This window comes from Phodopus roborovskii, unplaced genomic scaffold (genome assembly GCF_943737965.1).
Source record: "Phodopus roborovskii unplaced genomic scaffold, PHOROB, whole genome shotgun sequence".
Taxonomy (NCBI): Eukaryota; Metazoa; Chordata; class Mammalia; order Rodentia; family Cricetidae; genus Phodopus; species Phodopus roborovskii.
This window is the reverse complement of record NW_026126412.1, coordinates 7,265,705-7,283,223: the sequence shown is the minus strand read 5'-3', so window position 1 is coordinate 7,283,223 and position 17,519 is coordinate 7,265,705. Positions and strand designations below refer to the sequence as shown.

The following is a 17,519-nucleotide window of genomic DNA, read 5'->3' as shown; positions in this document are numbered from 1 at the left end:
GTTTTGTTGATAATTACCATTTAAGATATGGTAAAGGAAACCCAGAACATATTTACTTACCATTTATATGGATATGCAATATTCTCTCAATAAGAAAGTCATAGGTTATGAAAATCATTATTACAATGATAAGCAGGATTTAAAAACTGATTCCCATGACCATCTTAGTAATTCCTAGGTGATTTGAACAGTTTGTATTTCTTATTTATTATTATACTCTACTTTTTTTTGTATTCTACTATATAAAGTTGTTCTGTATTATTTTGTTATATGTGGTTTTCTGGGTGTAAATTGGTCAGTTTCTTTGGACTCAGTTTTTTAAAAAAGGCTTTATTTATTTATTATATACAGTGTTCTGCCTGCATGTATGTTTGCATGCCAGAAGAGGGCATCAGATCTCATTACAGATGGTTGTGAGCCATCTTGTGGGTGTTGGGAATGAACTCAGGCTCTTTGCAAGAGCAGTCCATGCTGTTAACCTTTGAACCATCTCTCCAGCTCTCTTTGGAGTCATCTGTAATTCACTGTATTTTGTTATTATATGGATGTGTTTGATGTTTTCCTGTGTCATGCATAGAAAATGCTGGGATGCTGTTAAGGAAGTTTTCACTCTGTTTTCAGGTTATTCAAGTGCAGCTGACTGATGCCTCTGGTGGAGGTACAATTGGGTTAGACCGAGTGGCAAATATTGTTATTCCTGCCAATGATAACCCTTACGGTTCAGTAGCCTTTGTTCAGTCGGTTTATCGTGTACAAGAGCCTCTGGAAAGAAGTTTCCATGCTAACGTAACTGTCAGGAGAAGGTACATGTGGAGGCCGCTGCTTCTGTGGGAGTGTGGGTGGGGGAAGGAGCTCGCTATAACAACAATTTAGAGTCATATTTCCCATTGGAACATTCCACAAATTATTATGTGGACTTAATTATATTTATTAGAAATACTCTTAATGAAATAAAGACAGTTTTTATACCATTGTGCTTTCTAGCTACCAAAATTTAAAATCGCTTTACTATGTAGTATGTTCAAATTAGAATGTGAAGAATGCTTGTTTTTAAATTCAGATGTTACACGAAGGGTGGACTGTTAGGTTGTTTTTCTTGCGTTTCTTTTGTAGAGAATATAATATTCACTGCCCCCCTTCAGAAATACAGCATAGAGGGTTGATGGACATGTAGCAAAATAGTTACAATTCTCTAAATAGTTTCATTCTGCTGTTATTGTTATATTTTTCAGTGAAGACTAATAGAGTTTTATAATTATGTCTGGAAGTTGGGAATGGCTACAGCTTGCCTACCTTGCAAAATATTTTCATAGCATGATTAAAAGTTAGCATTATTTGATTGAAAACTGGCCAGCAGAGTTGACAGTAGAAAATAAAATATTGAAAGACAAACATAGTTGAGAAAGATGGTTGTGTTAGAACTAGTATTTAAAATCTTACCAAAAAAAGCTTCTCAGAATCACAGTCTACATTGTTTTTCTGGAGCTATGGGTAGGTCGCAGACCAGTGTGTGCCTAACCTGCTTTCCCATTGTCCCCCACATTTCAGCGGAGGACACTTTGGACGCCTGTTGTTATTCTTCAGTACTTCTGACATTGATGTGGTAGCTCTTGCAGTTGAGGAAGGTCAAGATGTGTTGTCTTACTATGAATCCCCAACTCAAGGGATGCCTGACCCACTCTGGAGCACTTGGGTGAATGTCTCTTCAGTGGAGGAGGCACAGGACACTTGTGCCACTCTGTGTCTCAAAGAACAGGCTTGTTCAGCATTTTCAGTTCTCAGCGCTATGGATGGTCCTCAGTGCTTTTGGATGACATCATGGGTCAGCCTAACTGTAAACAGCTCAGACTTCTGGACCTACAAGAAGAACATGACTAGGGTGGCCTCTCTTTTTAGTGGCCAGGCAGTTGCTGGTAGTGACTATGAGCCTGTGACAAGGCAGTGGGCCCTGATGCCCGAAGGTGAAGAGTTTGCAAATCTCACTGTTCCTATACTTCCTGATGATATTCCAGAGATGGACGAAAGTTTCCTAATTTCTCTCCTTGAAGTGCACCTCGTGAATGTCACAGACAGTTTTAAAAACCAGCCAACCATTGGGCAGCCAAATACTTCTGCAGTGGTCATAGCACTGAACGGTGATGCCTTTGGGGTGTTCATTATGTACAGTGTTAGTCCCAATACCTCGGAAGATGGCCTATGTGTGGAAGTGCAGGAGCAGCCACACACCTCCGTGGAGCTGGTGGTCCACAGGACAGGAGGCAGCTTAGGGCAGGTGATGGCTGAATGGCGTGTTGTTGGTGGGACAGCTACTGAAGGTGTAGATTTTATAGGCACCGGAGACATTCTTACTTTCGTGGAAGGTGAGTCATGATATAAGTGGATTTCAGTTTCTTACGAATGTCATCTGAATCAATATGATGCTTATGTTCATAAATATTTTCATATAGAGATACAGTGTGGTTTTGGAAACAGTAGTGATTCATCTTACAAATGATTATACTAGTAGACATAGACTAATATGCCCTATATATATTTATGTCTTTAATTTTTTAAAGGAGATGTTTAGGAAATATGTGAATGTTGCCTAATGACAGTGGCTTTTATATGTCAGAAGGCAGGCCCTAATTTTATAAAGAAAGTTACAGCAATGAGCTGTGTACCTACAGCCAGATGTGTTTAAGAAGCAATGCTAACTGAGAATATAACTTTTTCAAATGCACTAGATAAAGCAGGATAGAACTAAAGTGAAAAATTTTAAATAAAAAAGTCTGAAGTTTGACAGTTGTACTTATTTAAAACAATCCTTGTGATAGACTTATTTTGTACAGGATTCTTAAACTTGTACAAGAGTGCTATGGAATTTTTCATAAGTAATCTATGAAATGTAGCCAAATGTAAATAATCTTCGCTTAATCTTAGCAATAGTTGATTTATGATATTTACAATTTGGGAAGTTCCTGGTTAAGCTTGGTATGGTAAAGGTGATTTTACTCAGGGTTCTTTTTAAAATCCTGAGTTGAACACTGATAGAAGCCACAGTTCATAAGTGTTTTCCCTTTCCATTTCCTGATGGAAGAACTTGCACATCCTCATAAGCCCCTCACTTGTATCCACTTGATACAAGTTTTAAATGATTAGTAATTCCATGCCTCAGAGCAATTCATTGCTTCTATTTACATTTTAATGCACACACGTTTTTGAAACTAGTAACTATATGTATAATAGATTTAAAATATGTAATAAACACTGTTTGAGAATACAATTCTAAAATGTCATAAACCTGATTGGAAATGCAATTCAGTCAGTAGAATGTTTGCCTGGCATTCATGAAGCCCTGGATATAATCCCTGGCACCCCAAAAACCCACATGTGGCAGTGTATGCCTGTAATCCTAGCACTCAGCTGATTGAGTCAGGAGCAGGAGGGCCAGGGGATTATTGCCATCTGTGATGTGTACTGAATTTGAGGCAATTCAGGACTCTATTAGATAGACCATCACAAAAACTAAAATGAAATAAAAATAAAATGCTAGAAAGCTTTGTGGTACTGGTCTTTACTTGTCTATTAAATTGTTTGGGCATGGGAAGGTAGTGTGATAGAAGGAGGTAGAATGGTAATCGGTGACATTTTCCTCTGTTTGAAAGGGAATGACAAAGATGTAGTAAGATGCAGGTAAAGGTAAAAGTGAACACTAAATACTCTCATGTCTTAGATAAATATAAAGGGCCGCATGATATAAAGCAGCACCATTATATAAATTGTTATCACACTGAGTTATAACTTTAGCTTTGCAGAAAATGGACTTTATTTTGTAGCTAAGTTAGATTGTTTGGTTAATATGTAGTATCAAACTAAGGTCCTTGGTTCATTGCCCAGAACCATGAGGGAAAAAACCCTAGGAAATAATATGCCCTCTTGAGGTAAGCTAGGCCCTGAAATATGAAAATGCCCACGTGATCTCTCCTTTTCCGTCCTCTTTTCTCAACACAGACAGGAACTAAACAGGATCTCATCCATGAGTAGGGAAGCAGGGCATGTCCAGGCACTTTCTCCACTAACGGAACTCTGTGTGAAACACTTCACCCTTCTGGGCTCTCCCTTTCTGTCTCATTTCTCTCATCTCGAAGATCCTCACAACACGCCCTAGAAACTAACATAAGATGCTGCCAGCTCAACCATTGGCCCCAAACTCATCACACTCTTTCTGGTATCCTGGCTCAGACCTTGTCATTCCTCTGGGCCCAATTTGACAACTATTCCATATGTGTTGCTGGCCTTTGAGTAGATGTTGGGATGAATAAAACTATTCTGTGGCTCTTTGGAATAGCTCTCCCACTGACTTTTCAGCAACCCCACATCCTCCACAATCTTTATATACAAGAAAGCGATTAACTTAGCATACACACCATCTGCTGTGGCTGTGACAGTGCTACTCACAGTACTGGGCTGTTGTGATTAACGCATTCTTACCTCCTAAAACAAGTTTATCTTAGGCCTTCCTGGTTTTTATTTTACTGCTTTAACTTTTAATTCCATGATCTGTTTATAGGTGAAACAAAAAAGACAGTTGTTTTAACAATTTTGGATGACACTGAGCCAGAAGATGATGAAAATATCCTCATTCGTTTGGTGCACACTGAAGGTGGAGGCAGAATTCTGCCCAGCTCTGACACTGTGACAGTGAACATCTTGGCCAATGACAATGTGGCAGGCATTGTCAGCTTTCTGACAGCATCGAGATCTGTCATAGGCCATGAAGGTGGGTCCTTTTTGTTGAACACATTCTTATTACTGCTGGTGTTATTTTCTGTCTTGTGTTTTGAAGTTTCTTTTTTTCCCCCTTCTTTTGTTGAACTGTGTTTTTAATGCTGCAGTTAGTGTAGAAGAAGATTTCCTGCTGTGCTTTGCTTAACTGCATGTAGGAAACTTAAACACACTGTTACCTAGATCACCACTCCCCATAGCAGGAGTGCTGTGAGCCTCAGAGCTGGAATGCCTGGCTTTCTCATCTGCTAAATCACAAACAGTCCATACTCATAGAGTTCTGTGGGAGCAGTAAGTAAACTGTAACTGTGAAGTGCGTAGTATAGCTTTGGCATGTGTAGTGTATTATTAAGTAGTGAAACATTGGATTTCTGTGAAAATACTTATAATTTGTGAATATTTTAGCCTCAACTTTATTGTTCTCTGAACAGAGTGCCATACCCGAAAGCCTGATATGGTGTTCATTGTTTTAAACAGAAGAATTTCCCTACATCCTTAGTATTCTGTGACATAGACAGGCTGATTTTCATTTGATTGAGGCATTACAATGATGGTATCTTTGAATAAACCTGCTTAGAAATTAATGAAACATCACAGGATGTACTTAACCATATAGTTCAAATCTTGCATTTGAAAATAATTCTACTTTAAGGTCTTAAGAGATGAAAATGACATGGCTCATATGTTTGGATCTCTTCAGAAGTGAGAACAAAGCTGGAACACAGATTAAATAACTGGAGAGGGCTAAGGAGCTAGTTAGTGGCTGTCTTGGAAATCTAATGCATCCTAGTGTGCACCTACTGTCTGCCTCTGTATGATACATTTCCAACTTGCAAGTTTGCTGAACTTATCTAAACTTGAGAGCCATTTTCAGATATGCTTTAAATTTATTACTGGCTTAGAATTTGATCTTGTCACCCAAATAATAAATAAATGCAATTAATAAATTGTCATAAAGACAGGTCACTATCAAAAGCTATTTGTAGTGTAAGTTAAATGTCACTGCAAGAAGCCTTAGTAATGGGGACAAGTTTATGGAGTGTTATCAATATGCCAGATCCACTCCCATTATTTCCTTATTTCAGCAACAGTGACTAGTGTAGGATACACATAGTACCTAGTGTAGGATAAAGAGACAGTACTTGAGATCAGTGGTGGAACTTCACCTCCACAGTACTGGAACCCAAAGCCAGTGCTCCTTTATAGCTCAGTAAATAAGCAACCAGTTTTGGCCAAGGCTTAGAGTATCTGACAGAACACTACAGAAGCAGGGAGGTAGAAAGGCTGTCTTATCCTGATTTGGCAAGGTTCAGCAGTATTCTATGTTTGTCTCCTGCAAGCTCAATAGGATAGCATCTCAAAAGTCATTGGTTGAGGTGGGGGCAGTTCTTTGCCCAAGAGGCCATTAGTTGAGGAGAGCATGGACTCCAGAAGGAGTGGCATCAGTGTCCAATATATTCTCGGGAAATGCTTGGTGCTGTCAGGAGCCATAGCATCTCAAGTAAATGGAATACTAATATTAAAACATTTAAATGCCATGTTCTGCAGGTCTATGAAGTGTCTGAAGCGCAAACATCTATGTCTGACTAATTTCATAGGTATAAGAAACATGGGTGAAGATAATCTGTAATATTAGGAACCTAGGTATATGAATGGTTGAAACTTCCCTGAGTAATTAGTAAGAACAATGATTTTAGCAATATATCCATATACACATATACATGTAAATCTCTAAAACAGATGTAGAATTGAAATGTCTTGACCAGAGGTAGAACTGTATAGTGCAACATGATAAAAAATATCCTAAATTTTATCAATATACAAAATGTCTTAAACATATATAAAAGTATACATATATAAATATGATGAAGATATTGTGCACAAAATATCGTAAACAGAAAGATCTTACACAATATGACAAAATATAATATACAAATCATCTGAGAAAGGAATACAAACTTAATTTTACATAAGTTATAACATATAAGAATCTATAACAATGTAAGTTGAATATAACTAATAGTTACTAAGATAATTCACAAGAAGATAAGTGAATCTACCTGTTTCCCATCTAAACCATACCTTTCCCAACCGTACCCTATATTTATCTAAAAGACATACCCGTGTCTGAGCATTAACTTCCATACCCAATGCTAAGTAACAAAAACCAACCCTATGCAGATGAATATTATCCCTTAATGCCAACAGTAGGGAAAGAGGGGGTGTTGTTATCTTAAGATTACTTCCTGCTGAAATGGGACAAGGATGACTTCATGAGATGCTGTAGGAAAAAAAATCAAGGCAACAAAATTTCTCCAGGGGACTAGCTGTAACATTTGTAGCTAGTCTCTGCATGGCAGGAAATGCTTGACTGGAGTTCTATCTGAAACTCTGGCCAGGGTGTAAGAAGAAGATGAAGCATTCCTGCTAGCTATTCTGGAGTTATCTTGAGCATTACAGTCCCAAACTGGTTTTAGGGTGATGTTTGTAGTCCAGATGCATCAGGTTGAATCAAGTGGAATCGATGAAGTAGGGCCCCATCTCCTTTCTGGAGAGGTCAAAGATTGTTGTTAGGAATTGTTATTGTTTCTTATGGAAAACTTAAACATCAATATCAACATAAACATTCAACTTTTATAGGTATGCATTTTGGGAAAGGCAACATGAAGAATGAAATTATGAGGAAAATTAGGATTTCAGAGAGAAAACCAAGGTTAGACAAATGATAGTCCCATGATTTTGTTTTCTTCAGTCTTACACCAATTGGCTTCTTGATATAAGGCAAAAACTCTGAATTTAATTTTAACAACATGCTTGAATTTAGAGGACGAAAGCCAAATCCAACTCCAAAGCCAGCATTGGTTTACATGGACTGGGACTAAAGGAGTACTAGGAAGTAAAGAGAAATAGACTTTTGTATAGAAATAGCTCATTATTTGTTAGATGGTTCTTTCTGGATCATTATCTTCTCTTCTGTAGATACCTACACATTCAGTGTCCTTTGGCTGTTTGAAGATGTGTGTTTTCTGTTTGCTGTTTGCTTTAGACAAGAACAGAACATTTCCCTCACCTTTGAGAGGTCTCCATACAACTGGTGGGAACTACTTTGGTGGATAACTTGTCATTTTTCCTCATTAAAAGGTTTCTCTTGTTCAACTTGGATCTTGATCAACTTAGATAGTATCCATAGTTTCTCTTCTCCTGTAGATACAAAGGAAAAACTCCTACACCAACATAACATATATCCTGGTTTCCATACTGAGATCAATACAACCTTGAAGTATACCAGCTGGTTTAGTTCAGTTTTTTCTATTGTTCAGTGTCTTTCTGTGGCTGTTTTACCTTTCTCATTAACATTAGGAAAATTTAATGTTAATAAAGCATTATGTAATCTGTGTTTGGGTGTCTTGGTTTCCCCTGCCTGTTTATAGAGCATTTCTTTTAAAGTACGATTAGATATCTCAACTACTGCTTGTCCTATAGGATTGTGTGGTATACCAGTTATGTGCTTTATGTTATAATATTCAAAAAACTGTTTCAATTTGCTGGAGACATATGCTGGAGCATTGTCAGTTTTTTTTTGTGCAGGTATACCTATAATGGCCATTACCTCTAATAGGGTGTGATAACAGAATCAGCCTTTTCAGATCTCAGAGCAGTGGCCCATTGAAACCCTGAAAATATGTCTATAGTATGGTACACATATTTTAATTTTTCAAATTCTTCAAAGTGAAACACATCTATTTGCCAGATTTCATTCCTATTTATACCTTTAGGGCCTGCTGGTAGAGGAGTTTGGTTATAGAATGAACAAGTAGGACATTTTCTTACTATTTCCTTAGCTTGTTGCCAAGTGTTAGAAAAATTCTTTTTTAAACCTTTGTGTTCATATGGTGTTTTTTGTTTTTTGTTTATTTGTTTGTTTTTATGAAACTCTGAGTACACTAGTACACTACCTATTAATAACCGATCAATTTCATCATTGCCTTATGCTAGAAGACCTGGCAGATGCGTATGGGATCTGATGTGTGTGATTTTATATATATATATATATATATATATATATATATATATATGATGAGTCCTGATTATTGCTTGTAATTGTATAAACAATGAAGTTTATTCTGTATCATCAGGAATAAATTCTGCAGTCTCAATGTGCAAGAGGACTCACTCTGCATATTGAGAGTCAGTAACTATATTGAGGGGTTTTGCAAAATTCATAAGTACCATGAGAATGACATACAATTCAGCCTTTTGTACAGAGTTATAAGGGCTTTGAATTACTTATTTTCCTGATTTATATTCTGCTTTACCTGATTTGTTTGCACCAGTGTAGAATGTAAGGACTACAGAGATTGGTGTTTTTCTTACAATGTGTGTAAGGATCCAAAATGTTTTCTTTATGAATTTGATGCTCTCACTTTTGGGATAATTGTTGCTAATCATTCCCCAAAAGTTACTGCAGGCTCTCTGCCAATATTCATTATCTTTCCATAAGGAGGAAATTTCCTCATTTCCTCCTGTCAGTTGATGAAGTCTTAATTTACATTTTAAAATCAAGTCAGAGATTTTTCTATACATTTTTTTAGTTTTTTATTCTGTTTATGTGGTAGAAATATCTATTCTAATACAATATCTTCCCTCTGGATCAAAATCTCTGAAGGATATTCTGTAGATGGTAATATAAGCAGAATACAGTCTAGTTTCGGATCTACATGGTTCACATGTGCCTCTAGTATCCTCTTTTCTACCCATTCTAATTTCTTATTAGCTTCAGCTGATAGTATTTGTGGACCTGTTTTAGGGCCATTTTCAAGTTTTTCAAATCATGCCCCTCTACTCCAATAATGGTCTGTAGTTGAGAAATCTCTCCTAGTAATTTTTTAAGCTCATTAAGAGTCTGGTAACAATCTCCCTTGATCGGTACTTTTTGTGGTCTAATTTTCTGTAGACCTATTTTATATTCCAAATCTACTCTGTATTTTTTGGGAGACAATTTGTAATCCCTAGCAAGGTAAAACTTCCTTTACTTCCTCAAACATTTTTTCTAATATTTCTACTTTAGAATCAGCCAACGATGTAACATCCATGTAATGGTAAATTATGGATTGTGGAAACTGTTTGTGAATTATTTCCAAATGTTTTTGCACAAAATATTGGCCCCTTTTCCAGGGGCAATCTAGGAGGCCAAGATTTTGGAGTTTTAATGGTCACATCAGCACCTGTGTCAAGGATCTCCTCAATCAATCGGTTATTTTTTCATATCCTTAGTTTAGGCCTCTGATCATTTATAGAAATTTGCCAAAATATAAGCTTTTTTATTTCTATTATTTATGTTTGATTCCTCTTCCATAGCTATTATGTCATACTGAGCAGTATGATTTTTTAGAATAGGCACTGGATTTTCTAATCATCCTGGGGAAAAGTGTCCTCCATAGTGACTGGGAATGTCTGGACCACCTTTGATGTGGGGGCGGGCCTTTGAGAGGACCCAAGGAGTTTCCCAATTGTAAAGGGTTTCCTTGCTTGTATCTGGTTGATCTACATTCATTGGTCCAGTGTCTGCCTTTGCTGACATAATCCAGAAGCCTGAGGCCTTCTGTTTGATTCATTCCTACGAGTGTTATTTCTAGGAATGCTTTGCCTACAATTTCTTCTTAGATGTCCTATTCTACTACAATTAAAACATCTGGTATTTTGATGTCTTTTCAAACCTTTGGAGACTGCTTCTCCTACTCAAGCTTCAGTGTCATGGTAATTATACTCAATGTTGGCTGTATACAGGACCCGTTTATCCAAGGGTGCTGATCTAATGTTTAAGGGCCAGAGCACTTGTTTGCATTGTGGATCCACATTCTCATAAGCTAATGATTCTATGAGGATTAGCCTAGAATCTGGGTCTGCTACCTCTAATTGCATTGCTCTAGATAATCTTTGTAGAAATACACTAAAACGTTTTCTCCATTCCTGCCCCACCTTAGTATAGTATTCTATTCTCCCCCCCCCACCCTTGGTTCATGAACCTTATCCCAAGCATACAGAGCTACTGTACTGCATAGAGACAAGGTGTGTTCATCATATACAGCTTGAGTTTCTGGATCAGTATAAAGACCCTCATCAAGAATTTTATCTTGGGGAGCTTTATAACCTTTCTTAAGCCCTGAAATTCAAGATACTTTGCCTCTTCCCTCTATAAAGCCCTCCATGTCTAGTTGAGACTAATTTTTAGGGATAGCTGATATCAATTGGTGACCAATCTTTAGGGGTCACCTTATTATTCCTTGCCCCAAGATTCTACTAATTGCTTTGCATATGATGAGTGCATGCCATAAGATAGTATTGCTTCCTTTATGTCTTTTAAATCTTTTATATGTTTCATATGTTGCACTGATATCAACGAAACACCTTTTGGGTGTTTTTTCATTTCTGGTTTTTCAGTTACAGGGAAAGTAATAGTAGATGGCATAATGACCTTAGGCAAGTATCCCCTGTCCCTTAAGGGTGTAGGAAATTTTAAATCTCTTTCATGCCCTATTGCCTGTACCTCTTTTTCTGATGTATCAGATTAAAGGTCTTCCAAGGCCTGCAATCTATTCTCCATTGTTTCTCCGAGTGTTTGAACTTCTTGAATCATATAACTTTCCAGAGGCTTCATTGAATCAGTTTCTTGTTTTCTCCAACTATGAATGATTCTATTCATTTAATATTCTCATCCTCAGATATTATTTGAATGACATGTCTGCCTTCCAGAAGCAATGTTTATATGCTAGGTTACCATTATCCTCAGACATGGAACGAATTCTATCTGCCAGTTTTTCCATCTGATGTTTCAATATTTTAATCTTAGTATTCAATTCCTCAGAACGACCTGTTTCTGCTAGCGTGTTAATGTGCTGCATTGTTTCTATTTTGGTGATTGAAACAATGGACATGGAACAAATTCAGTTTTCTAGTTGGTCATTTTTATGTTCCATGTTTTGTGTTCTGACTGTCAGATCTTCATTGCCATCTTCAATGCAGATGTGTAAAGAGCAGACCACAGGGGCATGGGAGAAGGGAAACTGCAAGCGATTGCCGAATAGCTGGGGTGGGGAGAGGGAGTGGCAGGGCACAGATGCTCCACTACCTGGGTGAAACCTAATTCCCCAGTTCCCGTGAAAATCCCTATCCCACTTCTGACACCAGATATAGTGTGGTAAATAAGAATCTGGGAAATGATAGACTGATGGATATTTATTCGGGGAGAAATCCGTTATACTAGAAATAGATGACAGCTGCAGGTTCCTGTTCCAAGGATGCCCCCGGATGCTCTCTGTCTCCAATCAGGAAGTAAGAAAGTGAGTGGGGCCTGGGACCCCATACCTAGTCTTTCCAGGTCACACCTGCACCTGTGCCCACACCCCAAAGGGTGTGGTCAGTGCAAAAGGTATGTGTGGGGTGGATATCTCACTACACTCCTTAGCAGGGAAGCTCCTCAACAGATAATGTTTTGCCTGGATTTGTATCTGCTACAGGATCTGCTACGTGTGGGAATTGGGAACATTTGAAATGATTTTAGTTGCAGGACTACTATGTCTGAGTAGTGCTATCTGTTTGAAAGATGAGACAAAAGTCTTGCTATATAGCATTGGCCATCTTGGAACTCATTCTGTGGATCAGGCTGGCCTTGAACTCATAGAGATCCACCTTCTTTTCCCTCTTGAGTTCTGGTATTGAAGTTATGTGGTGCCTCCGTACCCTGCTGTTTTGTTTGTTTGTTTGTTTGTTTTTTGGGACAGGGTTTCTCTGTGTACTGGCCTTGGCTGTCCTGGAGCTCGATTTGTAGACCAGGCTGGCCTTGAACTCACAGAGACCTAAGTGCTGAGATTAAAGGCATGTGCCTGACCAAAGACTTTTTTCTTTTTTCTTTTTATTTTACATATAGATCCCAGTTCCCTCTCCTTCCCTCCCTCCCTTCTTCCCTTTTTCCCTCTTTCCCTCTCTCCTACCCTCTCATGTCCCTCAACCACCCTCCCCTCCCAACCCCCCCTACTCCCTGAGCAATCTAAGGGACCTCAGACAGTGGAACAAGGATGTATTCCTGGTGCAAAAAGGACTTTGGGAACACATCCCCTATGGAGGCATATTCCCTTAATCTAAAGACAAGGAGAGAAGGCCTAGTACATACTCTGAATAACTTGACAGATTTTTTTTTTAAGAAGACACAAAGCTGGGTTAGCAAGGGATGGGGATGGATCTGGAAGGATCTGGAGAAAGGGGGCAAATATAACCAGAGTGCAGTATATACTATTTTCAAAGATTTAATTAAAATATGTATTAAAGAGTACATAAACACCCAGCATCCTCTTATGGTATTTTTAAATTGTAAAACAATTATGTCCTGCAAGCTTATTCTGAGTGCTTAAATAGTGACAGGAATGGTGGGTGAAAGACCCTAAAGGAGCCAGGATCTGTGGGTGGCTATCATAGCACCTTAGAGAGTCTGCAGACCTCAGCACCTGTATTCTTGTGGGGCTGAATGAATTTCACCTGAAAACCATAGTGTAGTTATTTTGGTTCTGACAGGCACATGTCTTCAACAAACACAGTGAAAAGGAATTGCAATTAAACTAAGTTAATTAGTGATAAAATCCAATCTGAAAGTCTTCCATCTGAATATGATCTCCTAGACTCAAGGGCTCTTAGGTGGGAAGTGACAGCATCGGTACAAACTGATACTTAGTGATCTGTTGAATGACCAGCCACCAAGTCAGAGCAGATGCTTGGAGGGACAAACTTATGTGACAGAGTACACTCACTATGAGTTCGATGTCACAGACAACACTGGAAGGACAGAAAGTATGACGAATGCACAAAAGTCATTCGTCAGAGAACATGCAGAGAACCTACAATCTTTTCCAACCTTTGCCTTCCTGCATCAGACAGTTAATTGAGTCTGTGTGAGCACAGGGAATTGCTATGTTTTCCAAGGAAAACCAACAAATCCCATTGAATTTTTACAATCTTATCTTTGTTTTTTTTTTTTTTTTTGCTTCATTTTATTAATTTATTTTTTACATTCTAATCCCATTTTCTCATTCCTTCTCTCCTCCTGCTACTTGCAACCTTCCCCCCCCCCACACACACACCTTTCATCTGCTTCTCAGAAGATGGGAAGGCCTTGTCTAGGAAGTCTACTAAGTCTGTCACATTATCTCATTGAGGCAGGACCAGGGTACCTCTCTATCCCCCACACCCCTGTGTCTAGGCTGAGAAAGGTATCCCTTCATATAGAATGGACTCCACTAAATCAGTTAGATCTTGGACCCACTGCCAGTGGCCTCATATATTGTCCCAGTCACACCATTGTTACCTATATTAAGGGAGCCTAGCTCAGTCTTAATGCAGGTTCCCCATTTTCAGACCTCAGTCAGTGATCTCTCACTAGCTCTGGTCAGGTTACTCTGTGGGTTTCCTCATCATGATCTTGACTTCTTTGTTCATATTATTGCTACCCCCCTCACTTCAGTTGTACTCTAGGACCTTGGCCCATTGTTTAGTTTTGGATTTCTGCATCTGCTTCCATCTGATTCTGGAAGAGGGTTCAAGCTTTTTTGGGGTTGTGGATTTTAACCTGCATTTCTTTTGCTTTATTTTGTTTTATTAATAATTTTAAGTCTTTAAATGAATTGAGTCATGATATTTTAATTTTAAAAAATTTATATTAGAAATAGCGTTTTGAGGCCTTAAGCTATGGTTCAGTGAATGCTTGTCTATTATACATGAGAACCCAGGGTGTGGTTTCTTCAGAAATACCAAAACTAGAGATAAAGAGAAAGAAATGTGTTTAGATTGCTTATGTTTAGAAGTTTAGAAATGTGGTAGTTTGAAAAAATTAGAATATGGTACTCATTTGAAGAATGTTGGAGGATAACTAATATACACAAAAGTTGTGTTTTTTAATGGCATTTTATTTTTTCAGTTAAGTATAATTTTATTTTTGCTTTAATATTATAGATGGCCTTTTTTTTCTCTTTTAATTTTTTTCCCTTTTTAAATTTAAATTTGAAACAGTGTTGTTTTACATGTCAATCCTAGTTCCTTTACCTTTCCCCCCTTCCCCTGTATCTACAACAATCCCCATCCCATCCCCTTTCTGCTGCCCAGGAAGGGTGAGGCTTTCCATGGTGAGTCTTCAAAATATGTCATATCATTTGGGCAGGGCTTAGATACTACCCCATATGTCTAGGCTGAGAAAGTATCCCTCTATGTGGAATGGGTTCCCAAAGTCCATTCATATACTAGGGATAAAAAACTGACCCATTACCAGAGACCTCATAGACCACCCAGACCTCTTACCTAACACCAACATTCAGGGGGTCTGGGTCAGTTCTATGTTGGTTTCCCAGCTATCAGACTAGGGTGCAGGAGCTCTCCCTTGTTCAGGTCAGCTGGTTCTGTGGATTTCTCCAGCTTGGTTTTGACCCTTTGCCCATCACTCCTCCCTCTTTGTAACTGGATTCCAGGAGTTTGGCTAGTGTTTAGCTGTGGGTGTCTGCTTCTGCTTCTATCAGCTACTAGATGAAGGTTCTAGGATGGCATATAAGGTAGTCATCAATCTCATTATCTTGGAAAGGCACTTAAGTGATTTCAATTTTATTTTTGCTGCAAAGTGCAAATAAGAATGTGTTCTTAAAACCCTTTAAAATAATATTGTTTCCTACTTCATCATGACTTCAATGATGTTGATCATAGTGTATGGCAACTTGTATTTATCATTATTCAGAATTAGAAATTTGAACATTATTTTAGCAAGTCATGTACCATCAGCATAATTACAAATAGCCTCCTTTGCCATTTTTGCAATTTTAAAGAAATGCCCCTAATACTTTTCTTCAGCTTTATAAAATGTTTCATGTTTTTAAAAGCCAAGAAATGAAAACAGCTATCCAGTTATTAGGGAATACTAATGTAACCATGGTCAAACTACAGAGGGGCAGTTTTGACACCTTTCCTTGTATTTCATTTTACAAAACAAAATCTTTGGTGATATATGTAAGTTACAACTTAAACAATTGTGTTTTCAGGTATCTGCAAGCATTTTCATACATGCATTGTGTAAAATCACATTGTGTACTGGTGTAAGGAAATTGTGTCCTTTGGGGAAACAGGGGAAGGAATTCCCGTGTGTCCATTCCCATGTGCCTTACTGGTTTTGACTATGGAGGTGAATTGTACAGAGCACTGGTGCTCTGGTGCAGATTTTGGAGTGCTTACAAGGTCTGTTCCCGTTTCACCCACCAGCTGCTTTCTTCACTTTTGTAAACATATCTTGTATTTATTTCCTAAGGTTCTACCCACAGAAAGTATTTGGGTGTAGGATCTCCAGCTTATGAAGAACAAAATGTGGAGAACACCTAGAAACTCACAGCACAACAAACAGCTCTGTTCTGTTCATGGAATCGGATGGGCCCAAATAGTTGCATGCTTGAGTTTGGATTTGGTTGTTTTCCAACACAAAGTTCATTCCCATCAAGTGCTTATTAATTTCGATTTTTTTTTTACTTGCAGGAGAAATTTTGCAGTTCCAAGTGATCAGAACACCCCCTGGTCGAGGAAATGTCACTGTTGACTGGAAAATTGTTGGACAAAACCTAGAAGTCAATTTTGCTAACTTTACAGGCCAACTCTTCTTTTCTGAGGTAACACCACAAAGAAAAGTTTTGCCATATAGTTTTAGGGGAAAATGCAGCATTTTGAGGTAAACAGAGTAAAAAATGAACACCACTACACTGTATTTATCATCATTTTATCCACTTCATATCTACCTTGTTTGTGTTTGTCATTGATGCATTTTGCTTTTGTGTTTGTTTCTGCTGATTTGATGTGGAGCCAAAGCTTGGTTGCTGTTGTCTTGTGCACTAGGTTGAGCCACTAATGACTGGAACCCTGCAGGATTTTTGTTCTCATTCTTTGTTTACATCACTCTTGCAAGGATCTCTTCGTGCTATTGCTTTCTCATATACATCAGTCATTGATTAAGATTTAAATTGACTGATTCAGAATCTCCAGTTTGTGTCTCTATGCTTTAGAGCTGCTATCTCATGAGTGAATAGTTTCTGTTTAATTAATATCTAAGGCAGCTATGTTTGACTGCACAGCATAAGAATAAGGCCACTGAAAGCAGAAGATACTTGATGTGCAGTAATAACACAAGCATGGTATTTCTCTCTGTTTGCTTTAGGGGACATTGAATAAAACAATATTTGTGCATTTGTTGGATGACAATATTCCTGAGGAGAAGGAAGTTTACCATGTTGTTCTATATGATGTCAAGACACAAGGTAATTTAGAATTCATGTTTGAATTTTTCTTTGTCATTTTCATTTCAGAGAAGAAAGAAATGAGGTAGTTTCCATCAGTGTGTTTAACAAGTAGGTATGTGCCAACATAAAGGAAGTTACATTAGAGCCATCATGGTGCTGTGCATCTGTGATCTCAGGGCTCAGAAGGCTGGGGCAGGAGGATTGTGAGGTTGGGTTCACACTGTAAGTGCCAGGCCAGCCAGAATTACTGTAAATATTATCTGTCCCACAGAAATATTGTATTGAAAAAGAACTACTAGGATGGCATGTAAACACTTATCTTTATGAGCTGAAGAAAGCTACTCTAAAATTTTTGAAATATAGGGCTGGGAAGGTGGCTCAGTGGGTGAAAGGCTTGCTGTTTAACTGGAAGACTGAGCTTGGATACTCAGAACTCTAAGCTGGACA

The 17,519-nt window shown here is 38.1% G+C and overlaps 1 protein-coding gene across 1 annotated transcript in view; it reads left to right on the top strand.

Annotated features, from left to right (window-relative positions):
* Positions 1-17,519, top strand: part of Adgrv1 (adhesion G protein-coupled receptor V1) — a 468,823-nt gene that overhangs the window by 68,862 nt on the left and 382,442 nt on the right. The window contains exons 32-36 of the mRNA XM_051182821.1: positions 622-803; positions 1,549-2,360; positions 4,550-4,759; positions 16,318-16,448; positions 16,991-17,090. Of these exons, the coding sequence (XP_051038778.1) occupies positions 622-803; positions 1,549-2,360; positions 4,550-4,759; positions 16,318-16,448; positions 16,991-17,090 (1,435 nt within the window). The remainder of the gene's footprint in view (positions 1-621; positions 804-1,548; positions 2,361-4,549; positions 4,760-16,317; positions 16,449-16,990; positions 17,091-17,519) is intronic.